This window comes from Myotis myotis, unplaced genomic scaffold (assembly GCF_014108235.1).
Source record: "Myotis myotis isolate mMyoMyo1 unplaced genomic scaffold, mMyoMyo1.p scaffold_m19_p_4, whole genome shotgun sequence".
Classification (NCBI taxonomy): Eukaryota; Metazoa; Chordata; class Mammalia; order Chiroptera; family Vespertilionidae; genus Myotis; species Myotis myotis.
In genome coordinates this window covers 26,841,144-26,856,421 of record NW_023416346.1, presented here as the reverse complement: position 1 = coordinate 26,856,421, position 15,278 = coordinate 26,841,144, and the positions used below count along the sequence as shown (strand labels likewise).

Sequence of the window (15,278 nt, the reverse complement as noted above, 5' to 3'; positions counted from 1 at the left end):
ATAGAGAAAGGGTGACTAGAGATATTAAAATATTTCTTCTAATTAATTTCCTTTCAATGTGCACAAATTCATGTACCGGGCCACTATACTTTGAATAATAAAGAACTTTTAAAAAGAAATATATATATATATATATTTTAAATAGTGAATACCTCATAGGGTTATGAGGATTACATGAGCTTAAAACTATGTAAAACATTATGGGGCCTAACACAGAGGAGATGCAATATTTTATCTATTGCCTCAGAATAAAAAATAAATCTATGAAGATATCTCAAGCAGAAAAGTAATATGAGGTATATCTACAAAACTATTGGCTAAAGAAGTGGAATTTTTAGCCTTGGGGGCAGGGGACATAAAAAAGGTAGGAACGGTTGCTGAGTAGAAACATAATATCCAGTGCATATATCTTTAGATAAATAAATCCTTCCTGACTCTTGGCACCAACATTCCAACTATGGTCAAAATATAGGATATCACTGATTGGCAAAATTCTACAAAATACAAAGAGGGATGGGGATAAGATTTAAGATCAAGGAATAAGTTTGATCAGGAAAATGGGTATTTTTCTAGTATTGGAATGCAAATGCTGAAAAATACAGACAGTTTATAGGTTCAGGCCAGAAGGAGAGGAGTGAAATTAAGGAAGGTTCTGTCTCAAGGCATGTATTATTTGTATAAAGTGGGGAGCAAATATCATCTGCCCTGAGTGAAAAAGGTCAAAACTGGCTAGGGGGCCTGATGATGATGATGAAATAGGAAAGGAAGTTGACATAGCATGAGAAATCTTTCTGCACACCAGCTAGCTAAATAAAGAAATGAATAAATAAATAAATAATAAATAAAAGTGATAAAACACAGTACTTATTTTATAAAGCATTGTTATTCTCATTTATTTGAAAATGTCAATTTTTAAAGTTCAAAATAAAAACAAGTTAGAAAATTTGAGCCTGTGTAAGAAGGGACATGACAGAAAAGGAACTGAAAGGCCTCCAAGGGCAACAATTTAATTACAGGGTAACAGAAACCCATTTATAGAGTATTGTAAACAATACAACTATGGAGATACTGCTCTCAGGTTAACATGGCTTCATTTCCTTTATATTATTGTTTAGTGTGTGAGTGTGGACACCACTCTGCACAAGCTTCATTATCCAGACAACTGAGGGCCTCTCATCAGAAGGACCAAGTCCCCAAAACATGCATTTATACATGTCACTTTAAAATAAAGACCTTTCAATATTTTAAGCTATACCTTATCAACTAAAATATTTTGCAATCACAAAAATGTTTCCTATGGATATAGTTTGCACATTTATTGTAAGCCATTGACTAACCACAGACAGAGCAAATGCTAAGATCTGTGTTGTTTTTAATTTTTAGGTGAAGGGTGGCATATCTAAACTGCTGTACTTAAAAACAGAACAACAGCCAATTCTTAGACATCTTCTTCACTCTTCAGCTTCCAAAGACAGCTGTGTGTGGTTGGCTGATGTTGGACAACAGGAATAGTGTATTTCCTGTGAATGGTTCGTTTCTGCCGTGCAACAAACAGTGAACAGCCCCATACCATGCAGCTATCAGAACTTGATACCTCCAGTACTAGAAAGAAAAGGGGCTTAGGAAGCTGAGAGGTTCAAGCTTCAAGTTTGGTTTCTAAACAATATTTGCAAAATCCATATTTATAGGCACCTTTCAAATGTATCTAGAAGACAGCTTTGATCAGTCCACTGGCCCCTTGCCTCTTTTTCCAGTGATCTTCCCCACCTGGCCAAATTTCACCTCCTTGGGAGAAGTGATTTTTCAGTTGGTAGTAATTTGGATGTATGCTACTCTTCTGTGACCATCTTCTAAATCTGGTATGTCACAGCTCTAATTTCTGAGATGCTTACTAAGGCAATTGTTTGATTCCAGGAGAAACTTGAGTAAACCAGTTACAAATAATCTGCTTCATTAGTAACCAACACACAGCTACTAGAGGGGTACTTCCCCCCCCCCCGGATATACAAACTGGACCAATAGCACATTTCTACAAATAATGCTTAGAGGTTGATGAATATTAAGTTTCTCATAACATATATGGGAGAGCAATATGTGAATTAAAGCTGTCTGCTGGGATACAATATCTCCTCAATGGCAAATTGTTTTAAAGATGAGAAGTTGCAATTTGAATATGCAATGTAGATATAATACCTGCTCACAGTCGATATTTTTTTTTAAGTAAGCAAAGTACAAGCATACTACTTTACACACCACTTGGTATGGTTGGCTAAAAGCACTGAGGAAATATAAAACTTACAATGAGGCAGAAGGCTAGGGAAAAATTCTATTATGTATTGGAGAAGAGGTGGTCAACTCCATTGCTGAAGGGAGGACTGTCCAGTGCAGTTTGCTAATGGATTTGGTGTTGGCATGAATGACCCATAAAGCTTTTGACCCACAGAACTAAAATGTTAACCAACACAAAAGAAAGGGTGCTACTGTCTTCTTCGTCTTACAGACAACATGGGATAGTAATAAAAAAAAAGTGCATTGAGGGGTAGCAAATGATGGTCCAGGGAAAGGCAGGTGGATCATTGGGCTAATGTGTTTGTCTTTCACTCTACTCTAGTCATAACTCAAAAAGCTTCGCTGTCAGTAAATTTGGTACTGAGGGGCTTCCAGGTACAGGAAAGCATTGGGGGAAAGTCAAACTCACCTTTAATAATCCATGCCTAGTAGCTTTGTGATAGTAGCCAGCCCCAAAAGGGTAATTAATGGTTGTTAAAGAGGCACTATGAATTCAAGGCCAACAGAAGATCAATTAAGTCATTTGCCTACATTAGCTTTCCTTTTGTTATTGAATAGAAAAAACACTGAGGAGACTTCTACCACCACCTCTTGCTTTTATCCCTGTCAGGAAAAATGTAACCAACCAACCAATAACCAAACAAAAACAAACAAACAGAGGGAAGGGGGCTGACTCAAATACAAAATAAAAACCAAGGAAGTGAGCAAACTGAGTCAAATCATTCAGATGGACATTTTAAGATGCACTGAAGGCACACTCTGCCCAGGTACACGGTGATGGTTATGGAAGAATGGAGGTCTTGTTACTGGAGTCAGCCCGAATACACTCATCAGTTTGCTTCAACAGCCTCCGAACGAGCTTTTCTAGGTCCCTTCTTGATTTCAATTCTTCTTCCAGGCATTGCTTCATTCTTTTATTCTCCTATTATGGGAAAAGACTTGATTACCAAACAAAGGGACCCCTTCTCAGGGCTCCTCCTGCTCATCCTCTTGGTGGTCTTCACTACGGACTACACTTTTCTTCCTCAAAATCCTTTCTCTCAGCTCCTAACACAAGGCAACTTCTTGATTCTCCTACCTCTCTCTGACAAACCTTTTGCATTCTTCTTTCTTGAAATACAACCATTCTCTAAGGCTCTGTCCCTGGCCCTCTGCTAATTCAATACTCTTTTCTTAGTGTCTCTTCTCTTTCAACTCAAGTATCTATTAAGAGGCCTCCAAAATCTCTCTGGTACTTATTTCATCTCATCTCATGAGCACTAGGTCCCCAGTCCCCAATGCCAACTTGGTATTTCCTCCTAGATATGTTTCAAGCCCCTCAAACTCATTATGTCCTAAAGTGAACTCTATCTTCATCACCCCAAACTTCTCTTCCCTTGTGGTTGCTGATCTCCATGAAGGGCATCACCACATTAAACTAGATACCAAGGTAATAAGCTTCATCTTCAATCCCTGGCTCTTAATCCCAAAATCACACCATCATTTTCCACAGGTTCTAACTTTGCAATGTGCCTTCCTTTACATTCATTTTCCTCCACTGTAGCCTCAGTAGCACTACCTCAGGTCAGAACTTCATCATGTCTCACCCTGAGTTTTGTAATAAGTCCTAACTGGTCTTTCAGAGTCTGGTCTCTCTTCCTTTCAATCCATCCTTTACCCTGTCACTAGGTACAGTCAATCCTCAAACATATGGAAGTGTGAACATCATGGAGCACTGGATCACATCTGCACTGGAGCTCACAAATTAAGATTTATAATTCTGATTACATGCTCACAAATTACTTATCTTTTCTTAAATTCTGTTAACAAATATCAGGAAACATGAAAGTTTTAAGTAAGTTTTGGACCCCTATTGTAAATCACTAAATAGGTATAGAATCAAGCCTCAGAAGTTTCTACCCAAAGCCACATGGTAAAATCAACAAAACCCACCTTGATGACACAAGGAAAATAAAAATCCCCACCTCACCATTTTGTTCCTGGACCTTTCCTGAGAGCATCTACTGGTGCGTGACAAGGACGAGTGAGTTATGACTTGAGAAAAAATACTTATATTTCATTACCTGTTTCAGTTCTTTCACCTCATCCTTCAAGGCATAAACAGTGTCAACGAGGCTCCTAGAACATAAAGTTTAGAGATTAATAGCTGGCACTGGAGTATTGCTAAGTAACACTTAACAAGAAAAGCAGCTTTATAGAAATACAGATCCTGAAAAACAGAGGATTTTCTACCTGACCAGAGAAAATACTGCTATTAATTGTTCTTGTGATCCTCCTTGTTATGGGCTAACCACCATCACCACGCATGCTCATGTAAACTCTGTGGGCACGAAGGATGGGCCAAGACCCGCCCCTGTGCCCAACACAGCTTTGTGGCCTACAGTTCCTTTCAAGGTGCACAAATTCATGCACTGGGCCCCTGGTATATTCCATAAAAGGATAAAACACCCTAGCTGAGTTGTGAAGCAGTCATTTCTTCTGTGGCTCTTCCTGGACAAGAACTTTGGAGATCTGCGTTTCAGGTCTAATCCTATCACTTACCAAACAGTTAACCTTGGGTAACTAGTTCCTTCTCATTCTCTCTTGGTCTTTCTTCACATACAAAATGTGGATAATGCCACATTCCACTGAAAACCTCACAAAGTTGTAGGAGGGATTAATATAATTATAGACCCTCTCTCCACCCAGTCATCAGGTGCAGGTGGGCCCCAAGTCTGAGATCCATAAACCTGGCAAACATTGCTCACCCCATCCTGGAGTCTCCCTGAGATGTTGCTGCACACAACTTGCACACCAGACTGAACATCTGTCACTAGCTGTTCCTCACAAATCACTGGCCTCAGCCCACACTGCAGACTTTGGCTAAAATCTATCAAAGGTCCACAAACATGAAAGAAGCAGCAGTTGGATTTCACATGCCCTGTTCCTCTTGCTGAGCATGCCCAAGCCTGGCACTAGAGGCAGTCAGCCACAATTCATGACATAGCTTCTCCCAGGCACCTCCACACCAAGGAAAGGCAGCTGTCAACTGCAAATCACTTTGTAGCTCCTGCCAGGTGGTTCATGATCCAGGAAAAGGCAGTGGCTGACATTTATCTCCATTGGAGACCCTCCTAAGAGGCCACAGAATCAATACACCTAGTGGCCAGCTTCAAACCACACAAGGCCACCACCCAATTAGCTCAACAAATGACACACCCAAAGGGTGTATTTGGCAGGCACCAGAGCCCCAATAAAGCAAACTCCACTCCATGAAGTCAGGCCCTGGACAACAGCTTATCCACTGAAGTCACAGCAGTCCTCTCAGTAAGTTAGCCTGAGGATCAATCCCACCCACCGATGTGCTAACAACAATCAAGGCTGAACTACAACCAAAGGCCTCACACGACCTGCATAAGGGACACCCTTGGGGTATCTAGCTCAGGTGACCAGGGAGACTGTACCACTGGACCCCACAGGGAACCCACTATGTAAGGACACCCTGCCAAGACTGGCAGGCATAACAGATCCACCATTTAATAAATAGAAAATAACACATGGAGGCAGCCAAAAAGAGGAGACAACGAACATGTCACAAATGGAATAACAGAACTCCAGAAAAAGCACTAAACAAATGGAGAAAGCATAATATCAGATACAGTGTTCAAAACATTGATTATAAAGATGCTCAATTAATTTAGGGAAAGAATAGATGAATTTGATGAGACCTTACAAAAAGGAATAGAAACCATTAAAAAGAACCAGTCAGAAATAAAAAGTACAATAACTGGAATGAAGATTACATTAAATGGGAATAAAATAACACGTGAAATGGAATCAATAATAGATTAGATGAAGCAGAGGATCAAATCAGTGAATTGGAAGACAAGGTAGCAAAAACGTAATTGGAACAGCAAAAAGAAAAAGATTAAAAAATATGAGAATTATTTAAGGGACCTCTGGGATAAAAATCAATTGTAAACATTTGCATCATAGGGGAACCAGAAGGAGAAGAGGTAGAGCAAGTGATTGAAATCCTCTTTGAAGAAATAATGATGGAAAACTTCCTTCTCTAAATTGGTGACAGACATGGAAGTCCAAGAATCATAGAGAGTCCAAAACAAGATGAACCCAAATAGGCCAATACCAAGACACATCTCTCTATATAAAAGCCCAGAAACTGACCGGCGGAACAACCAGAATGACTGGAATGACCGGCCGGATCTGGAGTAGGGCCAGACGGCCAACTTCCTGTGACCCTTCCCCCTGGCCGGCCCCACCCCTGATTGACCTCTCCCACCCCAATCGAGGACAGGGAAGCCAGCCAACCGTCCCTGCAACCCCCTACCCCATATGGGGGCAGGGCTGGCTGGCCGCTGATCAACCCCCTACCCCATTTGGGGGCAGAGCTGGCCGGCCCACCACCCACAGTCCCTCCCCATGGCCAGTGTCACCTCTGATCAGCCCCCACCACCCTGATCAGCCCGTGGTCCCTCCCCCTAGCCAGCTCCACTCCTGATCGCCCCCGCACCAATCAGGGTTGGGGCCAGGCAGACCACCACCCACAGCCTTTCCCCACGGCCAGCCACACCTGCAATGAGCCCCCCCCCCCAATCGGGAGCAGGGCCTGCTGGTCAACCTCCCCCCATCTCCTCCTCACAACAGGCCCAGCCCTGATCTGCCCCTATTCGGGCGGGCCGGCCAGACCCCACCCGTGCATGAATTCATGCACTGGGTCTCTAGTTTCTGTATAAGGGGTGTATCACACAAACTGCACTTCAGGAAGAAGCCTGCACTAAGTTGCCTACCTCTGCATTGAACTGCCTTCCTTCACAGTGTTTCTTCAATCTAAGCCAGCCCTTATAAAGTAGTTCCTGGAATCCTATTTCAACCAATAGGACGGAGGCTTTCCCCGTATAATAGGAGTTATGCAGCTGTATTTCCATCAGTATCTTCACTAAAAAACCGGAGTGTCTCCACTCTGACCAACCAGAATAGTGCCTTTTGGACCAACCAAATTGTGAAGATTTGGAGTCCTCATTTGCATGAGGACAAACCAATCAGGGACCAGAGACAGGGACTTCTGTCTATATGAATCAGCTGCCCTCTGGCTCAGAGAGTGCACTTTCCTTTTCCACCAAAGATGAAACATAAAAGGTGTCTTACTGGAGCAGAGCACAACTGTCTATGTGGAGAGAGGCTTGGCTCCAGGCTGCCTGGCCCCATTGCTGGCTCACCCTAGTGCTTCACAGCTGGGCTGTTAAACATCTGTGCTGCTTCGTAACTGAGCTATAACACTACTGAGCTCTTCGCACTGAATAAAGTTTCCTTTTTCATTATACCCCAAATTGGGAATTCCTGTTGGTGTTGAATTGATACCAACAACCATCATTTGACATGCTCAAACTATATAAAGAACTCATATGACTTACCACTAAAAAAACTAACAAACTAATTTTAAAAAATGAGCAGAGGACATGAATAGACATTTCTCCAAAGACAACATACAAATGGTCAATAGATATATGAAAAGATGCTGAATGTCACTAATCATCAGAGAAATACAAATAAAAACCACAATGAGATATACCTGAAGCTAACACTAAATAATAATGACTATAGAGAGAAACCAAGATGGCGGCATAGGTAAACACCGGAAATTGCTGCCTCCCACAACAACTTCAAAAATACAATGAAAAGACAAAACGGACATCATCCAGAACTACAGGAAGGCTGGCTGAGTGGAAATTCTACAACTAGAAGGAAAGAGAAAAGCACACTGAGACCTAGAGGAGCGGCGGAAGTAAAGTGCAGAGGTACGGAGGCTCGAGCGCGTGCGGAAAGGGGCTGGCACCTGAGGACGCGGCTGTCTTTTTGAATCGGGAGGGAGTCTCAAGCTCCTGACTGCTCTGAACTCCAGATCCGGGAAGTCTCTGGGGACCCAGGACTCATATGGGGAGAAACTGGACTGTCTGGCAGCAGGCAGAACTCTGAACTTGAGGGCAGCTTTCCCTCAGAGGTGCTTGAAGGGATTACCGGGACACTGAGAGGCGGGGCCGCTTAGGGCAGGGCTGAGGATCAGCCATAGCTGGTTGCTCTGCCCTGTTGATTCCCTGAGACCCCACCCCAACCAGGCTGTGGCAGAGGCTTTGGCCCTTTGAAATCTGAAAATTACCTAACAAATTGCAGCTGGCCCAGACAGACCCAGAACTTCCAAGAGAAGGCCCAAGGCCCCACAGCAGCTTGCATTGCTTCACAGCTGGGCCATATCTGGGCAACTCCAAACCCCAAAAAAGGAAGGGGAATCTGCAGACCGCTTTGTAGCTCCTGCTAAGTAGCCTCAGGCAGAGGCTAAATTAGCACCTCCTTAGATCCAAGAGCCAGTGTACCCAGTGGTCAGAGTGGGACCATCCAGATTAAAACTCCTCAGATCCATAAGGGACACACTCAGGGGGCAGACTCAGTGAGCATCAAAGCCCCACTGAAGCAAGTCTTGCCCCAGAAGGGTGTCTTCAGCACAAAAGTTCTCCCACTGCAGACATGGCTGATTCTCACAGCCAATTGGCCTGGAGGTCAATTCTTCCCAGTGACAACTACAACAATCAAGGCTTAACTACAAGACTACAACAAGACGGTGCACGAAGCCCACAAAGGGGTGCACGAAGAATGTCCACCTTAGGTAATTGGGGAGGTTGAGCCACTGGACCCTATAGGACACCTAGCACACAAAGCCACTCTACCAACACAGGGAAGCATAAAAAATGCGGAGACAAAGAAACAGGTCACAAATGACAGAAATGGAGGAAAGCAAATGACTGGATATAGAGTTCAAAATGACGGTTATAAGGCTTTTCAAGAATTTTCTGGAAACTGCCGATAAATTTAGTGAGACCCTGGAGGATATGAAAAAAGACAAACTAGAAATTAATCATACACTGACTGAAATAAAGAATAATATACAGAGATCCAACAGCAGACAAGAGGGTCCCAAGAATCAAGTCAAAGATTTGAAATACAAAGAAACAAAAAATACCCAACTGGAAAAGCAAAAAGGAAAAAGAATCCAAAAATATGAAGATAGTGTAAGGAGCCTCTGGGACAGCTTCAAGCGAAACAACATCTGAATTATAGGAGTGCCAGAAGAAGAGAGAAACAAGATATTGAAAACCTGTTTGAAGAAATAATGACAGAAAACTTCCCCTACCTGGTGAAAGAAGTAGACTTAAAAGTCCAGGAAGCGCAGAGAACCCCAAACAAAAGGAATCCAAGGAGGACCACACCAGGACACATCATAATTAAAATGCCAAGAGCAAAAGACAAAGAGAGAATCATAAAAGCAGCAAGAGAAAAAAAGTCAGTTACCTACAAGGGAGTACCCATACAACTGTCAGCTGATTTCTCAACAGAAACTATGCAGGCCAGAAGGGAGTGGCAAGAAATATTCAAAGTGATGAATAGCAAGAACCTACAACCAAGATTACTTTATCCAGCAATGCTATCATTCAGAATTGAAGGTCTGATAAAGAGCTTCACAGATAAGAAAAAGCTAAAGGAGTTCATCACCACCAAAACAGCATTATATGAAATGCTGAAAGGTATTCTTTAAGAAGAGGAAGAAGAAAAAGGTAAAGATAAAAATTATGAACAGCAAATACACATCTATCAACAAGTGAATCTAAAAATCAAGTGAATAAAAAATCTGATGAACAGAGTAAACTGGTGAATATAATAGAACCAGAAGCATGGAAAGGGAGTGGACTGACAATTCTTGGGGGGAAAGGGGTGTGGGGGTGCAGGAAGAGACTGGACAAAAATCATGCACCTATGGATGAGGACAGTGGGAGGGGTAAGGGCAGAGGGTGGGGTGGGAATTGGGTGGAGGAGAGCTATGGGGGGGAAAAAAGAGGAACAATTGTAATAATCTGAACAATAAAGATTTAATTAAAAAATAAAAAATAGGGGGGGGAACCAAGATGGGAGCATAGGTTAACGCCGGAGATTGCTGCCTCGAACAGCCAATTCAAGGGTAGACCTAAAAGACGGAACGGACATCATCCAGAACCACAGGAAGGCTGGCTGAGTGTAAATTCTACAACTAGGAGGAAAGAGAATATCATACCCAGTCTCAGAGGAGGCGCAGTGCTGAAGTGAAATACTCAGGTGCGGAGTGCGCAGAGCGGGCTGGCGGCGGAGGGCACGGTTGTTGTTTTTAATTGGGAGGGAGTTTCAGACTCTGAGCTTCAGATCCAGGCGAGTCTCTAGGGACCCAGACTCAAATGGGAGAAGTGGGACTGTCTGGCTTCGGTCGGAACTCGAAGGCAGCTTTCTCTCCGAGGTTTGCAGTGGTTGCTGGGACTCTGTGAGGCAGAGCCCCTAGGGACGGAACTGAGAGCAGCCATAACTGTTCGCTCCGCCCGCCCTATTTGATCCCATTCGAACCGCCCCGCCCAAGCCCTGCACAGAGCCATTTGCCGGATAGCCTCAGGCAAAGGCTAGATTAGCACCTCCGCAGAGGACAGAAGTTTTCCCACTGCAGACACAGCTGACTCTCACAGCCAGTTGGCCTGGAGGTCAAATCCCCCCAGTATTAACTACAACAATCAAGGCTTAACTACAACAAGACTGCGCACAAAGACCACTAGGGGGTGCACCAAGAAAGCATAAAAAAATGCGGAGACAAAGAAACAGGACAAAATTGTCAATGGAAGATATAGAGTTCAGAACCACACTTAAGGTCTCTCAAGAACTGTCTAGAAGCTGCCGATAAACTTAATGAGATCTACAAGAAATCTAATGAGACCCTCCATGTTATGATAAAGAAACAACTAGAAATTAAGCATACACTGACTGAAATAAAGAATACTATACAGACTCCCAACAGCAGACCAGAGGAGCGCAAGAATCAAGTCAAAGATTTGAAATGCGAAGAAGCAAAAAACACCCAACCGGAAAAGCAAAATGAAAAAAGAATCCGAAAATACGAAGATAGTGTAAGGAGCCTCTGGGACAGCTTCAAGCGTACCAACATCAGAATTATAGGGGTGCCAGAAGATGAGAGAGAGCAGATATTGAAAACCTATTTGAAGAAATAATGACAGAAAACTTCCCCTACCTGGTGAAAGAAATAGACTTACAGGTCAAGGAAGCACAGAGAACCCCAAACAAAAGGAATCCAAAGAGGACCACACCAAGACACATCATAATTAAAATGCCAAGAGCAAAAGACAAAGAGAGAATCTTAAAAGCAGCAAAAGAAAGAAACTCAGTTACCTACAAGGGAATACCCATACAACTGTCAGCTGATTTCTCAACAGAAACTATGCAGGCCAGAAGGGAATGGCAAGAAATATTCAAAGTGATGAATACCAAGAACCTACAACCAAGATTACTTTATCCAGCAAAGCTATCATTCAGAATTGAAGGTCAGATAAAGAGCTTCACAGATAAGGAAAAGCTAAAGGAGTTCATCACCACCAAACCAGGATTATATGAAATCCTGAAAGGTATCCTTTAAGAAGAGGAAGAAGAAGAAAAAGGTAAAGATACAAATTATGAACAACAAACATGCATCTATCAACAAGTGAATCTAAGAATCAAGTGAACAAATAATCTGGTGATCATAATACAATCAGCGACATAGAAAGGGAATGGACTGACTATTCTTGGGGGGGAAAGGGGTGTAGGAGATGGGGGAAGAGACTGGACAAAAATCGTGCACCTATGGATGAGGACAGTGGGTGGGGAGTGAGGGCGGAGGGTGGGGTGGGAACTGGGAGGAGGGGAGTTATGGTGGGAAAAAAGAGGAACAAATGTAATTATCTGAACAATAAAGATTTAATTTTAAAAAAAGTAGAATTGCTAAAATAAAAAAATAAAAAATAAAAAATAAAAATAAATAATAATGTCTATAAACTAGAATTGAAAAATAAAATATTAAAAAAAATGAGATATCACCTCATACCTGTCAGAAGGGCTATCACCAATAAACCAATAAACAACAAGTTTTGGTGGGTTTGCAAATTGGTACAACCAGTATGGAAAACAGTGTGGAGGTTCTTTGAAAAATTAAAACTAGAACTATCAAATGGCTGTGTGACCTGCAGCAAGTTCCTGCATCTATCTGTGCCTCAGTTTCCTCATCTTTAAAATGGGTATGGTAGTAATACTTTCAGGTTGTTGTGAGCTTAAATGGAATAATAAGTGTGTATAAAAGTTAACACATGGTAATCATGTGGAGAACTATGCTGTGCTTTATGTCCCTGGGACTATTTTGTATATGCCAATTTGTACTTCTTAATCTTTTCACCTTTTTTACCCATTTGGAGAACTATCGAATAGCAATCCCACTTCTGAGTATTTATCTAAAGAAATCCAAATCACTATTACGAAAAGAGATATCCAACCCTATGCTCACTGCAGCATTATTTAAAATAGCCAAGACATGGAAGCAACCTAAGTATCCATCAATAGACGATTAAATAAAGAAGTGGTACATATACAATGGAATATTACTTAGCCATAAAACAAATGAAATCTTATCATTTATGACAAAATAGATGGACTTATAAGGTATTATGCTAAGTGAAATAAGTCAGATAAAGAGAAATACCATATAATTTCACTTATATATGGAATCTAAAATACAAAATAAACAAACAAAATAGAAACAAATTCACAAATACAGGGAATAAACTTATGGTTGACTACAGACCCAGTGCACGAAATTCATGCATGGGTAGGGTCCCTAGGCCTGGCCAGTGATCAGGGCCGATTGGGGCCTTCCAACTGCCGGCTGGGGCCTTCCTTCATTCTGCGCTGACCCCTGGTGATCAGCACATATCATAGGGAGTAATCAAACTCCCGGGCTCCCGGTTAAACTCCTGAGGGAACTATTTGCATATTAGGCTTTTATAGATAGATAGATAGATAGATAGATAGATAGATAGGAGGGGTGTTGGGTAAAAAAGGTGAAAAGATTAAGAAGTACAAATTGGCATATACAAAATAGTCCCAGGGACGTAAAGCACAGCATAGAGAATATAGTCAATAATATTATAATAAGTATGTATGGTGCCAGGTGGGTACTAGACTTATTGAGGATCATTTCATAAATTAGATGCATCTAACCATTATGCTATACTCGTGAAACTGATATAATACTGAATGTCAGCTGTAATTAAATTATAAAAATTTAAATAGCATAGTCCTATATAATAAAGAGGTGATATGCAAATTGACCATCACACCCTCACACAAGATAGCTGCCCCCATGGGGTCACATGATGGCCAGCAGGGGAGGGCAGTTGGGGGTGACCAGGCCAATAGGGGAGGGTGCTGGGGTCCAACCCCAGCAGGTCCAGGGGTCCCCAAAGGTGTGGACGGAGTCAGCGAAGAAGAAATGACATGGAGGCAGCATTCAGGTGATCATCATAGCCGGGTTCTCTTGTCAGGATCTCCAGCCAGGTTCTGTGTCCATGTTCTCTTGCTAGATTCTCCAGCCAGGTTCTCCAGGTTCTCCAGCCAAGTTCTGTAGCCATGTTCCCTCGCTAGGTTCTCCAGCCAGGTTCAGTCACCAGGTTCTATTCAGGTTCTCTTGCCAATTTCTGTAGTCAGGTTCAGTCCAGGATCTTTTGCCATGTTCTCTCACTAGGTTCTGTGTCTAGGTTCTGTTCCCTCTTGGTTCTGTCTTCTAAGTTCTGTGTGTTGCTGTCTTGTTACATCTGTATTTATACCAGTTGATTCAATCCTATCAATCTCTATTACAAAGATTAGGGCGTTTCTTATCTCCATTTAAGGGAGTAAAGATTATGTAGCTTAAGCATGATTGTTCGTAGTTAAAGTGATTAATTACCCACCTGGCACTTAGTTAAGAGGTTTTATTCCCTCCCTAACTTCAGGGGAAAATCCCTACCTGGGGAAACAACCTTTCTCAGAGACCTTGGTTAAAACACATAGTGCCAAGAAGGTGAGCAAACATATTAAGAACAGTATGCCATATATGCCAGGTCCCTTGAAACAGTAAGCATGGACCAGCTCCCGGCAGGAGGGCAGTTGGGGGCAACTGGGCCTGAAGGGGAGGGAGGGCAGTTGGGAGGGACCAGGCCTGAAGGGGAGGGCAGTTGGGGGGAACAGGCCTGCAGGGGAGGGCAGTTAGACGTCGATCAGGCTGGCAGGGGAGTGGTTATGGAGTGATCAGGCTGGCTGGCAGAAGCGGTTAGGGGCAATCAGGCAGGCAGGCAGGCAAGCGATTTGGAGCCAGCAGTCCCGGACTGTGAGAGGGAAGTCGGACATCCCTCAAGGGGTCCCAGATTGGAGAGGGTGCAGGCTGGGCTGAGGGACACAACCCTCCAGTGCACAAATTTCATGCACCAGGCCTCTACTTATAGTATAATCATTTATATTGAGTGATTACCATGTGTTAACTTTTATACACACTTATTATTCCATTTAAGCTCACAACAACCTGAAAGTATTACTACCATACCCATTTTAAAGATGAGGAAACTGAGGCACAGATAGATGCAGGAACTTGCTGCAGGTCACACAGCCAGCAAGTGGTAGAATTTGGAGTTGAACCAGGATTGTTCTTCTCATAAGCCCAAGTGCTTTACCACTTGGCCGTTATCACTCCATACACCAGATGGAAAAGTATTGTACACTGATGACGCCAAGCACTTTGAAATATGCTGTCTGCTGCAAATTTAGGCTTGATTTCAGAAATGACTCAAGCTTAAGCAAATGAATTATTTTGCTACTTTGTGTTTATTTTATGAGCCATAAGTTATTTAAGCTGATTTCCCCCCATTAGGCCACCCTCACTACTGTGCAAAGGTAGGCCAGGGACATAATCACCCTGAACCTCAGTTTCTTCATCTGTAAAAGTGGTGAAAATAATGCTTATCTCACTGATTGCTATAGGATTTTAAATGAGGTCATGTTGGTGAAAGTCCAGTGCTTGACTCAATAAATGTGAGAAGCACCCTCTAGGCAGGGAAATTGATGCCATGGCC

General features: G+C 42.6%; 1 protein-coding gene across 4 annotated transcripts in view; it reads right to left on the bottom strand.

Moving 5' to 3' along the window:
* Window positions 1–864: 864 nt before the first annotated feature.
* Window positions 865–15,278, bottom strand: part of ARHGEF6 (Rac/Cdc42 guanine nucleotide exchange factor 6) — a 142,875-nt gene continuing 128,461 nt past the window's right edge. For all 4 annotated transcript variants that reach the window (XM_036304946.1, XM_036304947.1, XM_036304949.1 and 1 more), the window contains 2 exons: window positions 4,353–4,407; window positions 865–3,211 (listed from right to left, as the gene is read on the bottom strand). In XM_036304946.1, coding sequence (XP_036160839.1) covers window positions 3,071–3,211; window positions 4,353–4,407 — 196 coding nt within the window. In that variant the 3' untranslated portion in view covers window positions 865–3,070. The remainder of the gene's footprint in view (window positions 3,212–4,352; window positions 4,408–15,278) is intronic.